The sequence below is a fragment of the Cryptomeria japonica genome, chromosome 2 (genome assembly GCF_030272615.1).
Source record: "Cryptomeria japonica chromosome 2, Sugi_1.0, whole genome shotgun sequence".
Classification (NCBI taxonomy): Eukaryota; Viridiplantae; Streptophyta; class Pinopsida; order Cupressales; family Cupressaceae; genus Cryptomeria; species Cryptomeria japonica.
In genome coordinates, this window is record NC_081406.1 from 190,971,718 (window position 1) to 190,986,805 (window position 15,088).

Consider the following 15,088-nt stretch of genomic DNA (forward strand, 5'->3'; position numbering starts at 1 on the left):
ATACAGTATATAACATTTAATTTTTTAAGTATGTTTCTTACACTTTGTTAAAAAATACTTCAATCTACATAATCTTTTGGTTAATGCTTTGGTTGAATAGAATGTTGATAGTAGAGCCTACCATCAAGACAATTGACTTCGTGATATTTAATAAACTCCATAATTCTCATCTACCCAAATTTGAAGTAAATATACCATTTTTATCAAGCCTAAGAGTGGTTCCATGTCTCTCACCCTCACTTTGTGAGATGGTGGCACATGACCTCCACCTCGGTCCCTTATCCCACCTTCCATATACAAATAAAGTTGCATGATTACTATATGCTCTCACATGTGTGAGACCTATGGAAGAAGAGTGTACTTATATAAATTTCTCATATATTTATCTACTAGGGTTTTCTCTCACATGTGTGGGGTATGGTGATGGGGTGTACCCAACATAACTTACATACATGATGTGAAGAAGTAGATATTGGAGAGTGAAAGTTCAAACTTCCTTATGTGACATGCTATGTCATGTCACTGCTTCCTAAGGAGCTTAGATAGGTCAATATTTTCCCATAGATGAAGAATTTTAGCCCAAAAGGTACCTAGATCTCATAGGTACTTTCCCTAGGGGTCTAATTTAACCCAAAAATAAAAAATAAAAAAATTGTTAATTTTTTTAAACCTCTTATAAGTGCAAATCTATATTTATCAAAATACTTAAATTATCAATTCATTCAATGGTATAAAGTGTAATGCATATGATCTGAAATCTAAATGGAAACAAAGTGGAATTAAAGTCATGATGTAGCTTATTGTAGTTCTTATTTGAATGATTATAATCTCTATATGATCATTTTTATATTAAAATATTGAAAATCTAAATGATTTTTCTATGAGGTGATGGTACGTATGAATGAGCTAAAAATAGTGCAAGTGTGTTTAAGATAAGAAAAATGTCAAGAACATTGATGAAGAAAAACTAGCAACTTGGTTAAGTCAATCAATTGCAAAGGTATGATAAGCACAAGTTTGTACAATAAAGAACTTAATCTTTATGTGAGATTGCATAAGATTTCTAGACTAATATCTAATGAATTTTATATAGATATGACAATTTGGCTGTGTGAATCTATTTAGGAAGGTGAATAAGGTAGAGATTTCAAAATTACAAATAAGCCAAATCTAAATATTGCTTAATGGTAATATATAGCTTTAATGAGTCCATGGATATTAGGATGACATTATGAGAGTCTCAAAACTATCTAGTTATGAACTAGTATAATGATTTCTTTCTTATGCATGAATGTAAAATTTAATCTATGAAAAACATGCAATTTAGCTATACCATTTCTTTTGAGTTTTAAAGGATAATGTTTAAGAATTGAGATAAGTAAACATTATTTAGACAAGAAGAAACATTTCAAGAAATATATTCTGATTTGGTTTGATTTAAGGGTACTAACATGGACTAATGTTTAGTGTTGTTTCTATGAGTGCGACAAGTAGTTGACACATCAGGTGGAAGATAATTTTGTTGGAGATAGGTAGCCTATCTTTGTGAAACCAAATGGTAGTAATGACATACAAACACTCACTTAGGATTTGTCATTGAAAATGAAACTTTTGATGAAATTGTGTGCTTCAATTATCATAAATGTTTGCAAAAATGAAATTTAGATTGCATTTAGTTAATGAAAATAGTAACCATGTATGGTATGAATCTTGTGAACTTTGTTTTAGTATGATGTTGAACTTTAATTGATACATCAAGACAACACATGCTTTTAGGTCGAATAGATATAATGAATCTCAATTTATTAATATTATTTAACAATTTATTTAATCAATGAATTATATTTGAGAAGTTAATTATAATTCAAAATATTTATTTAATTAGTTAATTGCATGCTTTTGGAAAGAAATTAACTATTTTTTTTAATGCATGCTTGTTATTGAACTAGGGTGGTGTCTTTATATCTATATAAAATTCAATCAATGACAAGTAGTCATTGTAGTCCATGGCTAGCTCATAACAATGTAGATTAAAAATTATTTGGATAACCATTATTGATCTTAAGCTTACTCACTTTTCTTGTTGTATTCTTACTAGGATCTTCTCTTTGGATCTCATTTGATCAATCAAGGGGTTATCAATGTTCATTATCCCTTCTGTAGATATCATGAAACTTTGAAGCAATTTTTTTCTAGTTTTGTATGCGAGCTTATTATGCTCTAAATTAGATCCACAACATTTTTGTTCCTTTTAGAACAAATCCATTTTCTTGGCCTATGATTAATTTGGGTATTTGTCTAGAATTTTATAAAATTCGGCATGCTTTTAAAGTGAATAATATATTTTGTATTTTAAAAAAATACTAACTCGTGTATTTGTAGATTCCAAAGAGATTATTTTCTCATGGATCAAATCAATGGATTGACCTACTATTCTCATTTAAATATAGATGCAATATATAATTTTCTTCTAAAGTTATTCATCTATAGACACTTCTTAATAGTTAGGGTAATGCATCTTGTATGTTCCTACCAACCTCTCCCTCCCACAATGGTCAATCCCCTCCTTGAGGATGTTGGTATAATCATATTCATACTATTCACAGTAGTCACGGTTCTCTTATACCTTAATGTAGAGTTGTAGATTGTGTTCATGGTTGGACTCAAAAGATCCACACGTCTTCTTCTATTTCACAATCTGTGATAAGGGTGCTTTTGATTGGTTAGATAATGAAATTTTTCCTTGCTTGGATTTGTCCATTTCTCTCATTTAGATTGAAATCAAGCCACCAAATGGAAACCAAGATAGTCAACAAAGAACCCTTCTAAAACAAGAGACAATTATTAATAGTGAAGACCTTCTTGATGGTTGGGAAAGTCTAATGATTGTAACCTATTTCCACCTCCTCCCATATTTGTAGTTTACTATCATTGGTTTAACTACTTATTCTTACTTTTCTTGTTTTCATGGTCTTGTTTAAGGTATCAACTTACCTAAACTTTAGGGTGTGATTTCATTCCACTCAATCTCTCCCATTAGAAAAAAATGATACATTCATTTATATAATCATTATAAATCACAAAAAATAGACAATATAACTTCATTCTTAAATTCTTATGAATTTTTCATTCTGATGATGAATCACAGAGTGTGATTTGAAACTTTGATGGAAAAAAATACACACAATCGAATCTAGAAAAATTCATAAAAATATAACATAGATTATGGAAATCTCATAGCTTTAATCATACTTAAAATTTAAAAATTAGTTAATATTCATGTTTTCTTAAAACTTCGCCTGTCATGTCCATTAAACTCGGTCACTCAGAAGGAACGACATGCATAGTGTGAAAACATGCAAAGGTGCGGCTGCAATTCATATACATACAAAATATCAAATTAATGAAACGTACGGAGCAACGAAGCTTATTGTATGCTGATTCAAATGTATTAAAGTTGATAGTTACACAAATTTCTGTGGACACAGTGAATGACCACGGAGAGAGGAGATTTCAAGAGCTAATAATAACGTGATGGATTCAAAACAGTTGTAGTTGATAGTTACACATATTTCTGTGGACACAGTGTAAGACTACGGAGAGAGGAGATTTCAAGAGCTAATAATAACGTGATGGATTCAAAACAGTTGTAGTTGATATTTACACATATTTCTGTGGACACAGTCTGTGTAGAGATCAGGGTATTCAGAAGATATGATAGTGGTATTGATATTTCTGTGGACACAGTTTATATACAGAGAGGATTCTAAACATATGCTTATTATCCATACTTCTGTGGACACAGTTTTTATAGAGAGGGATTCCAAAAAGATATGATATTGGATTTGATGGTTATGCATTTTTTTTTTGGATTATTTATATATATATATATATATTAACAGAAGTCATCAGCAATCTAATCTTATTGTTATGATATATATAAACCAGAGATCAGTGCAAATGGCCATACACATTTTGGTGTGTCAGATTATCTCTACATCAGACAATAAATTGTTTCCTGACTTCTCAAAAGCATCGCATCAAATTCTGTTATCGAGATTGAATGATGTCACTCACATTGTTAATAGTTGTGTAGTTATTATGTAAAAAAAATGAAATTTATATTGATAGTGAGGAGTATATAGTATGTTAGAATTAATTTAAAGTTTATATCTGTTTTTTTAAATATAAAGATACTTAAAAATTTTGAAATTTATTAATGTTGATAAATGATAATATATAAGTATATAGTATTTGTTATAAAACAAAAGAATTATTGAAATGATATTATTTAATATTTTTTTATATAAATTTGTTTAAGCATATAAAAGTATTGTATTTGATATACATTTTATAAATAATACATATATAAATATATTTAATTAAGAGATTTTATTTTATTTGCAATTATATATATATATATATATATATATATATATATATATATATATATATAAGAATACAATCACTCATGTATGTATGTATGTATTTATTTTAAATTTAAGATCAAAGAAATATGAGAGTCCTTGATGTCATTGTAAAATTCATCTTGAATTTATTAGAAAGATTATATATTTATATGGAGTAAGATTATAGAACTTGTTTTTTTTATATTGATCTCAATCATATGACTACTAGAAAGAGAAATGGGTGGATATAACTTAGCTTTTACTCAATTTTAAAAAGTTACATCGCATAAGATATTATCATATTGTTTTTTGAAGTCATGAATATAATTTTAGCTTTGATATTGGAGTAATGAAAGTAAGAAACAATTATAATATTTGTTAAAAATAATGTAGAAAATGGTGTATCAAGCCTAGGAACGGGCAAGCATATGTTTAATAACATAACATATGTTTATAATCATTGAGGATAAATACTAGTGTTCAAATTTATTGTGATGAAAGATATGGCTCCAATAACATAACAACCAAACTTTAATGATAGTAGATTTCCACAATCCTTGGAATATATTGTTGTTGCAGTTTCTGGATTAGATTGTTTGTATATTTTTAATCATCAATGTTTCGGATCACACTCTGTGATCCATCATCAAGATGATAGAGAGCATAAGGAGATAAAAATAGGTTGGTTGCAAACCTGAGCCAAATAGAAAGAAAGGGGAATGGTGGAGGTAGAAGGTGCATGAAATACAAGGCTAAGACTAGAGGAGACAGTTGACCTACAAGAAGAACTATTATAGAATAAACCAAATAAAAGAAAGAAAGAAAAAAAGAAATAATATAAACACACACACATAGACACACACACACACACATATACACGCATAAGAACACTCAAAACACATAAATATATATAAATTAGAACTCAATAAAAATAATAAAATAAATAAATAAAACTAAGAGAAAGTAAAATGAGAGAAAGATAAAAAGAAAGAACATAAATAAACACAAGAAAATTACACAAGACATGAATGAAATACACAACTTAGAAAAAAGATAAAAAAAGAAAGAGCCTAAATAGAAAAACAAAGAAACAATTAAATAATATATAATATATACATAAACACACACACACACACACACACACACACACATATGTATATGTATATACATATACATACATACACATACATACATACACATATACATATATATACATATGTATGTATATATATGACATATATATACATATATATGTATATACACACACACACACACATATGTATGTATGTATGCATGTATGTATACATACATAGATACATACATACATGCATACATACATATAAAAGCACGAAGTGGATACCCAATAACAAGAGAAGACAATCAATATTATAAACACACCTAAACCAACAAAAAATACAAAAAAAGGAGGAAAGCGCAAAACTAAATGAGACTAAGAATCAATAACAAATTGTAGCCATTGTTGGAGCTAGATGTGGAGCTTACACCTCACAAATTTAGCATGGTCTCCCTCTTTCAACCCCCTAAAAGAGTGTCAACATAATGTTTGTTAGGGTGATCTTACCTTAAATTGTCCTTTGAGGCCATTGCGAATGCTCTAGGTCATTGCCTAAGGGTCGACTCTACTTCTTCAAACTTCATGCACACCTCATTCACACATATCCTAGTGGATGTTAATCTCTTGAAGGCTCTACCTGGTGAGGATATATTATATGTGACTTACTGGCCTTGGTGTCAATCTTGTAGATTATGAGGTCATCCCCTTCTATTATAGACATTGTTTTGCCACTAAGAATTTAGCTTCAAATTCTACTTGTGTTATCCTCAAGTTGTCCTCATTTACTTGGTGGCAAACTACCCTTTCTTACTATCTTACTATATTTCCAGAGAATTTGATCACTGATGTAGGAGAGTAAAATCCACACTTGATTCTAACAAATGTCCATTTTGGGCTCAGGTATACTCTTATGGTTCCATTAGTTGAGTTCCACTCAACTCACAAAATGATTGCTCAACTACTTATTGTCATTATTCCTATTCTACCTTGAATTTTGACATAGCTACTTACTTCTAATATAATTTTTTGTTGTTCAACATCTCATCACTGATCTTCTAGGTGTGTAGAGACCATGGATGAGCCCTCTAAAGGGGCATCCCCTCCACCCCTTCTTCTAGGATTGGGGGCTTACACAATAATATTTTATAGAAGTTATTCAAAGGCAGAAAAAATTTCTTCATAAGGATATCTCCTAATCATAAACCTATACATAATCTCATTTTGAACAATGAATTAACATTTTAAACAGGAGTTAGAAAATAAAGATTCTTTTGCCCTTTAATCCCATACATATTGATTCACCACTTGCAAATTATGACGTGTTTATGAGCCACAACAAGGCCAGGCTTCACCCACATCATAAGTGAAATATTTAAATCTTATTTCAATATGATGTGGGCATTTGTTCCCAAGTTCTACACATGAAAAGGAAGAGAAAGCGTATCCAATGTAACAAATAACTCTCTTGCAAATTAACTCAAGTTTGATGGTTGGATAAAGGGGAGAATATTTATAGGGAGAACAATGAGTATTGGTAGTAGTCAACGTTGACTCGATAGTTTTCCTCTAAACAAATATTTTTACTCTTATCATTTTTAACCATACAAATATTTAATAGTTTAACTATTAATTAGTGGAATATTAGGCTATACTTTAAAATATTAGGCTAGACCTCGAAGATGTGATTCTATATTGTTTATTACACATGACGTATGCATTGTCATTTTCATTTTGCTTTCCAACATTTGAAAAAAGTCCAATCCACTTGTCATTAAAGACACATATTCTATTTTATTGGTAAGCCTTTTTCATTGTCCTCAATGTGAAAAGAATTTGTTTGCTACTTGAACCCCTTGAGATTATCATTGGATGTTAATAATATTGTCCATGTGCTTATGATATCCAGTTTAATATGAATGGATATTAATGGATAATTCATGTTGTGATTTGACTTATAATAGGTTTATTATGATCTATTCTTTTTTATTATAAAAATATTCAATGGTGTTATAGAAAGATGTATAATACATATGATTAGAAGAGGATCTTAGGAAATCATGGTCAAGTCTTATAACTGAAGTGAATGTTTCTAAATAATCTACTTAATGTGTTTGTTTGAATCTCTTAGAAACTAGTTTTTCCTTGTGCCATTTCAAAAAAGCAGCATCAACAAAATATTTTATCTTATAAATCTATTTTGACACCAGTCATCTATTCATATTTTTGAAAGCTCCATTATTTCTCATGTGCTATTTTAATCAATTGCTTCCCTCTCTTCATTTATATCATCAAAACAATGGTTCATGGATATTCGCTCCAAGATTGTTCTTGAAATCGGAGCAGTCACCATAGTGATTCACACAGGCACACTATCTTATTAATGAAAATAAAAGAAATATATGCAACACAAACTGTTAGAACAACTAAACAGTTAAGGCAGAAACCGCAGAGGTGGTTAGAAAACTAAACTACCAAACCTAAACTAACAGAACAATCAAACAAACTAAAGATCCCGAAGGATTAGTTAGCAGTTCTATTTTAATAATAATATGTTGAACGAAAATATGAGTTAGATATTTGGTTAAAAGATTGTTCCATTCACCCACATCTCAAGCCAGTCAAACATGTAAATCTTGTTTCACAATTATGTTCGCTACTAAACAATCTTCTTCATTTGCTAAGCAAAATACATAAGTTAGGCAATTGTTTCCAAGATCCAAAGGCAGAAGTGACCTATAAATGATCTGTGTGTAGAAGTAGAGGAAATGATACAACAGGGTCTGTAACAGACGATCACAATGGACTAATAATTTGCGAAGGATAAGAAAGAGAATGAGATTCAAAGAGGGTGGAAGCGTACGGTGGAGTGGCGGGCAATGTGGAGACTGAACTGCCCTCCTTTTTCACCCACATCGATCTTTTGCTCACCTGGCGGGGGAAGCATTTCGAAGTTGTTCAATATTCTCCCAATTACCAGGCCCAGCAGAGGCAGAGCCAGGATGATTCCCGGGCAGCTCCTTCTCCCCATTCCGAAGGGCAGGAAACGGAAGTCCACTTTCCCCCCCACAGCCGCTTCAGTCTCCTCCTCCTCTTCCATAAATCTATCCGGCCTGAACTCTGATGGATTCCGCCACCACTCTGGATTATTAGACAGCCACCAAGCGTTCACCACCACCTTGCTCTCCTGAGGAATTCGAAAGCCATCAATGGAGGCCTCCCCCAAGTTCATGTGTGGAACGAGCAGGGGAATGGGTGTGTGCAACCTCAGCGTCTCTTTCACCACCGCCTGCAAATACGGCAGCTTCTCAACGTCCTCCTCCTTTACCTCCTCCCCTTTCCCAACAACTCTCTCCAATTCACTTCTCACCTTGGCCTGTACTTCAGGATGATTCACCAGCTCGGCAAGAGCCCACTCCATCGACCACAGAGTCGTCTCTATCGCCGCCACGTTTATGTTCTCCACGATGTAGAGCACGTTTTGCTCGTTGATTTCGCCCTTGCTCTCTGCTTCCAGTATGTGGTCTATTGCACACTTTTTGACCTTCTCATCGCCCTTCCCTTTCGCTAAAATCTTCCTGCATCCGTCCCCATCACAACTACATTAATATCATCAAATAAAATACTATGCAGATGATGCTCCTCACTTGATCTTCAACACTCTACTTTAATATAACTCTATATATTATTCCACACAACATTTCTGCAAATTGAGCAGTTTGAAAGATGCTAAACCAATGATTATAAACTAAGATGATTGCTGCGGAAAGCTGAAGAGTTTTTAGGAAGATTCCAAACAAACAAATTTAGAAAATGTTGAAGCGTGTCAATTTCCAAGAAATAAACACATCACAAGCAGTCTCCGAGGTTTACCTTCGTTCTTGGATGAAGTGATCGTTAAAAAACGCAAGCCTCCTGCTCTGAAGATCCGTGCACTTGTTCAAATACCCTCTCAAGAACGGCCTTAAGATGGGAATGAAGTCTCCATAGTTGTACTCAAAGCTCTGTGCCAGCTGACTTCTCTCCGCATTAAAAGCAGTGGCCTGAACGAACAGCGGGTCCTCCTGAGACTCGAACCGACGATCAAACATCATCGTATACAAAATATTATAAAGCATGAGTTGAAGCCTTTTCCTAATAACTATACCGCTCTCTAAGGCCACTTTATTTGCCCGGACGTCTTCAACAACTCTCTGAATCTCTTCCTCCCACCCTCCTCTGTAGTGTTGGACAACTTTCTGAGTAAAGAAAGGAAGAGTCATAATCCTTCTCATCTTTCGCCAGTGCTCACCATAGACGGTGAACACCATGTCTTGCCCGTTTCCCGTGAAGATATCAAACACCAAGTTGTTCTTTCTAGAGCCGAATTCGACACCCTGAGTATGAAGAACTTGTTTTGCGAGCTCAGGATTCGACACCACCACCAAATTTCTGCACCCCAATCTCAGCATGAAAACGTCTCCATAGCTTTTGGCCATCTTCGCAAGATTTCTGTGATTCAGATCATTCCCCACTTGCAGCCAATTGCCAAATATGGGCAAACACAGCGGGCCAGGAGGCAGCTTGGAGCGTTTCCTCACAAGTGTAGTCATCACTAACAATGTCACAAACAGAATTGCTCCCAATTCCAGGGGATACCACTGAGGCTGCTTCAAGAAATCTTGGATTGAAGACAAAGAGAGAAAACTCCGGCCAAGCAATGAAGCCATTCTCGCTTTGGAGGCTAATAACAAACAATTGACTCTTACAAAGCAACTCACCTTACTGGTCGGATAGAGGGGCGTTTACCTATTTATAGGGAGCCATCTCCCTAACTCCGCGTAGAAGAAAAGTGGTAGTTGGTAGCAGTCAACGTTGACTGGATAGTTTTCCTTCCAAACAAAGTGGGCAGACGAGGAAAACAGTAGTATCCTTTCGACCAATGTTATAGTGGAGGAAAACAGGTGAAACACGTACTGCTGTTTTAGGCTCAAATCAGTGGATTCAGAATCTTTAACTTGTTAATCTCTCTAAAATAATTTAGTTTTCCTCTGTTCAACGTGGGTCGTTGCAAGGAGGGACAATGTGTGGGCTCTACTCCAAATCTGTCCTCATTCTTGTGAAGAAGATCCACAAATAAACGAGTAAGGAGACTCAGCCCCTCATGTTCACGTATACATCACCTTCCACTAATATTAAAGAAGTAATTGAAAGCTTACTCTCGTCAACTCTACAAATCAAAGAATTTGATAGAAAAGTAATAATCATGAATTCTTTGTACATTTAATTTATCAATTATTAATTTTTTAAAAATTAGAAAAAAATAATTAAAAGTATTAATAAATTTTATATATATAAATAGATCTTCATTTTTTAATATTTTTGGTTTATTTGTGCATAAGTATTAACAATTTTAAGTCTATTGTCATTGGAGCATTTTTAAACAAGTATGAATACTTTGAAATGTGTACTTTTTGACACTTGTACGCATAACAGATTCCACAAAATGCATAGTTACTATTTGAAAGCCAAAACAGTAACTATACACAATCAAGTCACACCAAACAAACAAAAATAATTATCAAAATCCAACTACTGTTTAGAATCTATAGGTATGTGAAATTCACTGTAGGATTCCCTAATTTGGAAAGATGCATAGGTACCATTATCTAAGGGCCTGGCGACAACCGGCATGGTTCAGAGCATTAATGTGCAAGGCACGTCCACGTGCGACTGTCACAGTATCGAGCCCAATTACTGTTATCACGAGACAAGTTCATCAATAGTACAAATGCCATAAATTTCTAGAGACCAAAGACGACCTCGGTTTTACGTGCATCGCATTATGTACAGTTCACGGTCGGAACGCAGTGTCACGTTTCTGCTTTATTTTCTAATTTAATTGTGAACATTTCGACCTGCTAAAAACAAATCCCGTTCTACAAAAAGATAGAAACGATTTCCCATCTGCTCCTGAATTTTGCCAAGATTGTGGATTTTTTTAGGCCAGAGAAAATACCGAAACAGAAATTAGGTCACCTGTCCAGATTTTTCTCTCTGTGCAAGGTTTGATCTCTTAAAGGTAGTGAGCATTGGGTATACTGGTTTGTGGTGTCTTTGTTTTTCTTTCTGGGTTTATCAGGAAACCAATGTTTCTCATTTTTGTTCTGGCAATCTGAAGCTTACTACAGATTTCGTGATATAGTTTAATGTTTTGTTTCATTGAAGATGTTATCTGGTTTGTGGATAGTGTTAACAATGGTAGTCATAGATGAGTCTGTGACGATCGATCTTAAATTATACTTATTAAATCTAGAGAATGTCAGTCAATTTTGAATGTTTAACACTTTTAAATCTAAAAGTCAAAACTTAATGTGTTGTCCATGTCAGAAGTAAAAACATTACTTCATGATAAAAATGTTCTGTAGATTAAATGTGATATCCAACATTAAATATCCCCTTTATCCACCATTGTTCGGCACTCTGTTTTCTTCCATTCATAATAAACTTAAGCCAATTTTGTTAATGGATGGTTTGTATTTTCTTCATAACCAGGTGGTAAAAATTAAGAAAGAAGAACATCATATTGCAGAGGAAGCAAGCGAGGGGTCCTTGCAAAGAGATGCACAGCTTATCATGCCTTGTCACCATGTTTGAGAATGATGAATGATGCAATGTTTATCAGTGGTAATGCTAACTAGCCAAGTTACAAGTCACCGCTGGGTATAAAGAGGACAATATTAGTTGAATGGCCTGCCTAAATTCATAAAATCATCCATTTGATTTTGGCAAGAAATACAGTTTTGTAAGCTCTTTCAAACTTTAATGGAAGTATTATAAAGTATGCATTAAATGATGTTGTGAATTTTATCAACCAAATATTACATACAAAAAAATTGGTTCAGTCTTAATGGTTTTATGGAGCTGTATCACTTAGCTTTCGCTAGGAAATGGTATTGAGCTCCATAGATACCCAAAGCTTTGAACTTTGTAATATCATTGAGGGAGACTTGAGGAAGTTATGAGCTATAAGATTGGTTTTACACATTCAACATGCTGGATTTGTTAAGAAAGTACATGCTGGATTTGTTAAGAAAGTACAAAATGATATGGAAAATCTATTGTTTGATTTCTTATTCTTTTTATTTTATTTTATTAAATATTAAAAATACATGAACCTTCTCATAACAAGCCTTATGATTATCTTGTATCATAACAAACCCTATGATTATCTTGTATAATAACAAACCTTATGATTATCTTGTATAAGTGTAAATTTTGAATTAGCTATTTTTTTTAATGTTTAAGAAATATATGTCTATTTATATTGTATTGCAAATTCATATGAAATACTTTTTGTATCATAATTATATCTATGTTCTGTGCACCATGTTTTTTCATTTTTATTTTTGGTTTCTATATAACATTTAATTTGAATATTAGAATTCTATATTATTGTTTAAAATAATAAGTATTTGTAAAGGATTAAAGATTATATTTATATTAATATTTTGTTCAATATAAAATGTGAAAGGAATCTAAGGTGTGAAAAACGCTTCCTAACACCTATTTAAGTAAAATATTTTCTTCCATTTCCCTCAACATGCATTCATCCTCAAACCCTTCTCTCCTCACCATAACATTTTAGTTTTGTTTTTTCCCAGACATTAATAAGTGTAGCTTAAAATTCACAGTCATGGATGCCTGAGCTCTCAGTAGTGTTACTATCCCTCAATTTCTTCTTCCTCTGTAGACAAAATTATATAGGCCATCCCTTACATGTGTTCCCATGAAGAAGATGATGCCCGGATTTGTTGTTAAACCTGCAACATCTGACAATTCAAGTATACCTTCATGATAGTTTAGTTTGATGATTTTTGGATTGAAATTTTCATGAACGTTTTTCTTTTCTAGTTCTCATTCTGATAATGGATCATGGAACATGATTTGAAGCACTGATCATAAAATATGATCGAAAATATTAATAAAATAAAACAATCAAATCCAAAAAACATCAAACTAAATTATACATCCATTTCAATTATATCTCTGCTAAATTATACATTCATTTTAATTATATCTATCTGTTACTATTCTTCACTGTTTTTTGTTTTTAATTTCCAAATATTTTTGGCCAAGTTATCTTACATTTAAGTGGTCATACAGAACATCGGAGAATTGTGGATGAAGATATGTTAGTGCTGAGAAAACAGATGCATGAGTTGAGAAAGGAGGAAATAAATTATATTCCTCCACAACACTAGATGGAGTTGGAAAAAAATGGTATACAACTTATGTTTTAGATGTTTGATCCTCCTTAGTGTGGCTGTAGAACATTCTGCTTAATACAAGACCACCATCATATTGGCCATGTTGAAGGTCTGAGTACCTAGATTTGCCATGTAGGTTGCCACCACTTTTCTCTCTGAACTCTTATCACACCACCCGCTCTCACCCGACCTAGGTTCCCCTTTGAGGACCCATTAAAATTTAACTTTAACCATCCTGGGTCATGGGGGCTCTATCATAAATAGTAATTTATGTTTTAAAATAATTTATAAAATTATTAAATAAAATAACTCTTGAATAAAGGATACAACTCATATATAATATTTTTAATAAAATAAAATAACATTTAATATAACTTCAAAAATAAAAGTAAACAATATGAATAAAATTAAAAATTAAAAATTCTAATTTAAAATAGAGAGGGGGTTGGTAAGAGATAGATGGGGATATCCAACCATTCATGCAGGTAGTGGTATGCTTGTAGATATTGTTGATGTAGGTGAGTTCAAAAGTTTCTTGAGTTGGTGAGAGATATTGGTTATCCTTCAAGTTGTGGATTTCCTTTCATACAATGCTTTTCTTGGTTATCCTTTTCAAATTTAAGTGGTGAATTGCCTTGCATATAATTCTTTGCTTGGTTATCCTTTTCGAATTTATGTTATGGATTTCCTTATAGACAATTCTTTGTTTGGTTATCCTTTGCACCATTTTGTAAGATGAGTGGAACTAGCATAACACAACAAGCTAGACTATTTCAAATCTTCCTTTTGACACAAATCACACAACGTAACACAACTTGTTGCCCCATGAGAATTTGTGCTTCCATGGATCACCTAGCATAATACAACTTGCTAGCATATGAAATCCATGTCCCCTCTTGCTCTCTCCCATGGATCACCTAGCATAACACAACTCGCTAGCCTATTGAATCCATGTTTTTTTTTCTCTTCCCCCATTAACTCATAGCATAATACACCTTACTAGTTGTTGGATCATGGTTGGTTCATCACTTGATGCATGTTCTTGCTCTTTCCATGTGACCACTTGTTCTCTTGTTTAATAACATTCTATGAATGATATTAAAGTAGTTGAGATATTTTGATTATTAAGGTCTCTTCAACTAGTTGACTTGAAGCTTTTATTTTTAGTACTTTAAACCCTTTTTGTCTTTTATGTCTTTTTGTGTGTCTTATTCTTTGACTTTTATTTTTGTCTTTTACTTTGTTTTATCTTGTGTGTCCTTTCATATGATTGTACGTATGAGTTAAGATCCTAATATTGGGGGCTTGTTCCCTTGAATTTTATGATTTCTCATCTCTCTCTCTCTCTCTCTCTCTCT

General features: G+C 32.7%; 1 protein-coding gene across 1 annotated transcript; it reads right to left on the reverse strand.

The window, feature by feature from the left end:
* Nucleotides 1-8,211: 8,211 nt before the first annotated feature.
* Nucleotides 8,212-10,223, reverse strand: LOC131049134 (trans-cinnamate 4-monooxygenase C4H2). Its single transcript, XM_057983164.2, has 2 exons — nt 9,355-10,223; nt 8,212-9,059 (listed from the first exon to the last, which is right to left on the reverse strand). Exons 1-2 carry the CDS (start codon nt 10,188-10,190, stop codon nt 8,324-8,326), a joined length of 1,572 nt encoding a protein of 523 aa, XP_057839147.2. The 5' UTR covers nt 10,191-10,223; the 3' UTR covers nt 8,212-8,323.
* Nucleotides 10,224-15,088: the final 4,865 nt, after the last annotated feature.

What these genes read in the sequence shown, in the direction of transcription:
- LOC131049134 (XM_057983164.2), bottom strand. Translation starts at nt 10,190, where the DNA reads ATGGCTTCATTGCTTGGCCGGAGTTTTCTCTCTTTGTCTTCAATCCAA. An exon ending in CACTTCATCCAAGAACGAAG is followed by an intron (nt 9,060 to 9,354) that starts GTAAACCTCGGA and finishes GGACGGATGCAG; the next exon opens with GAAGATTTTAGCGAAAGGGA.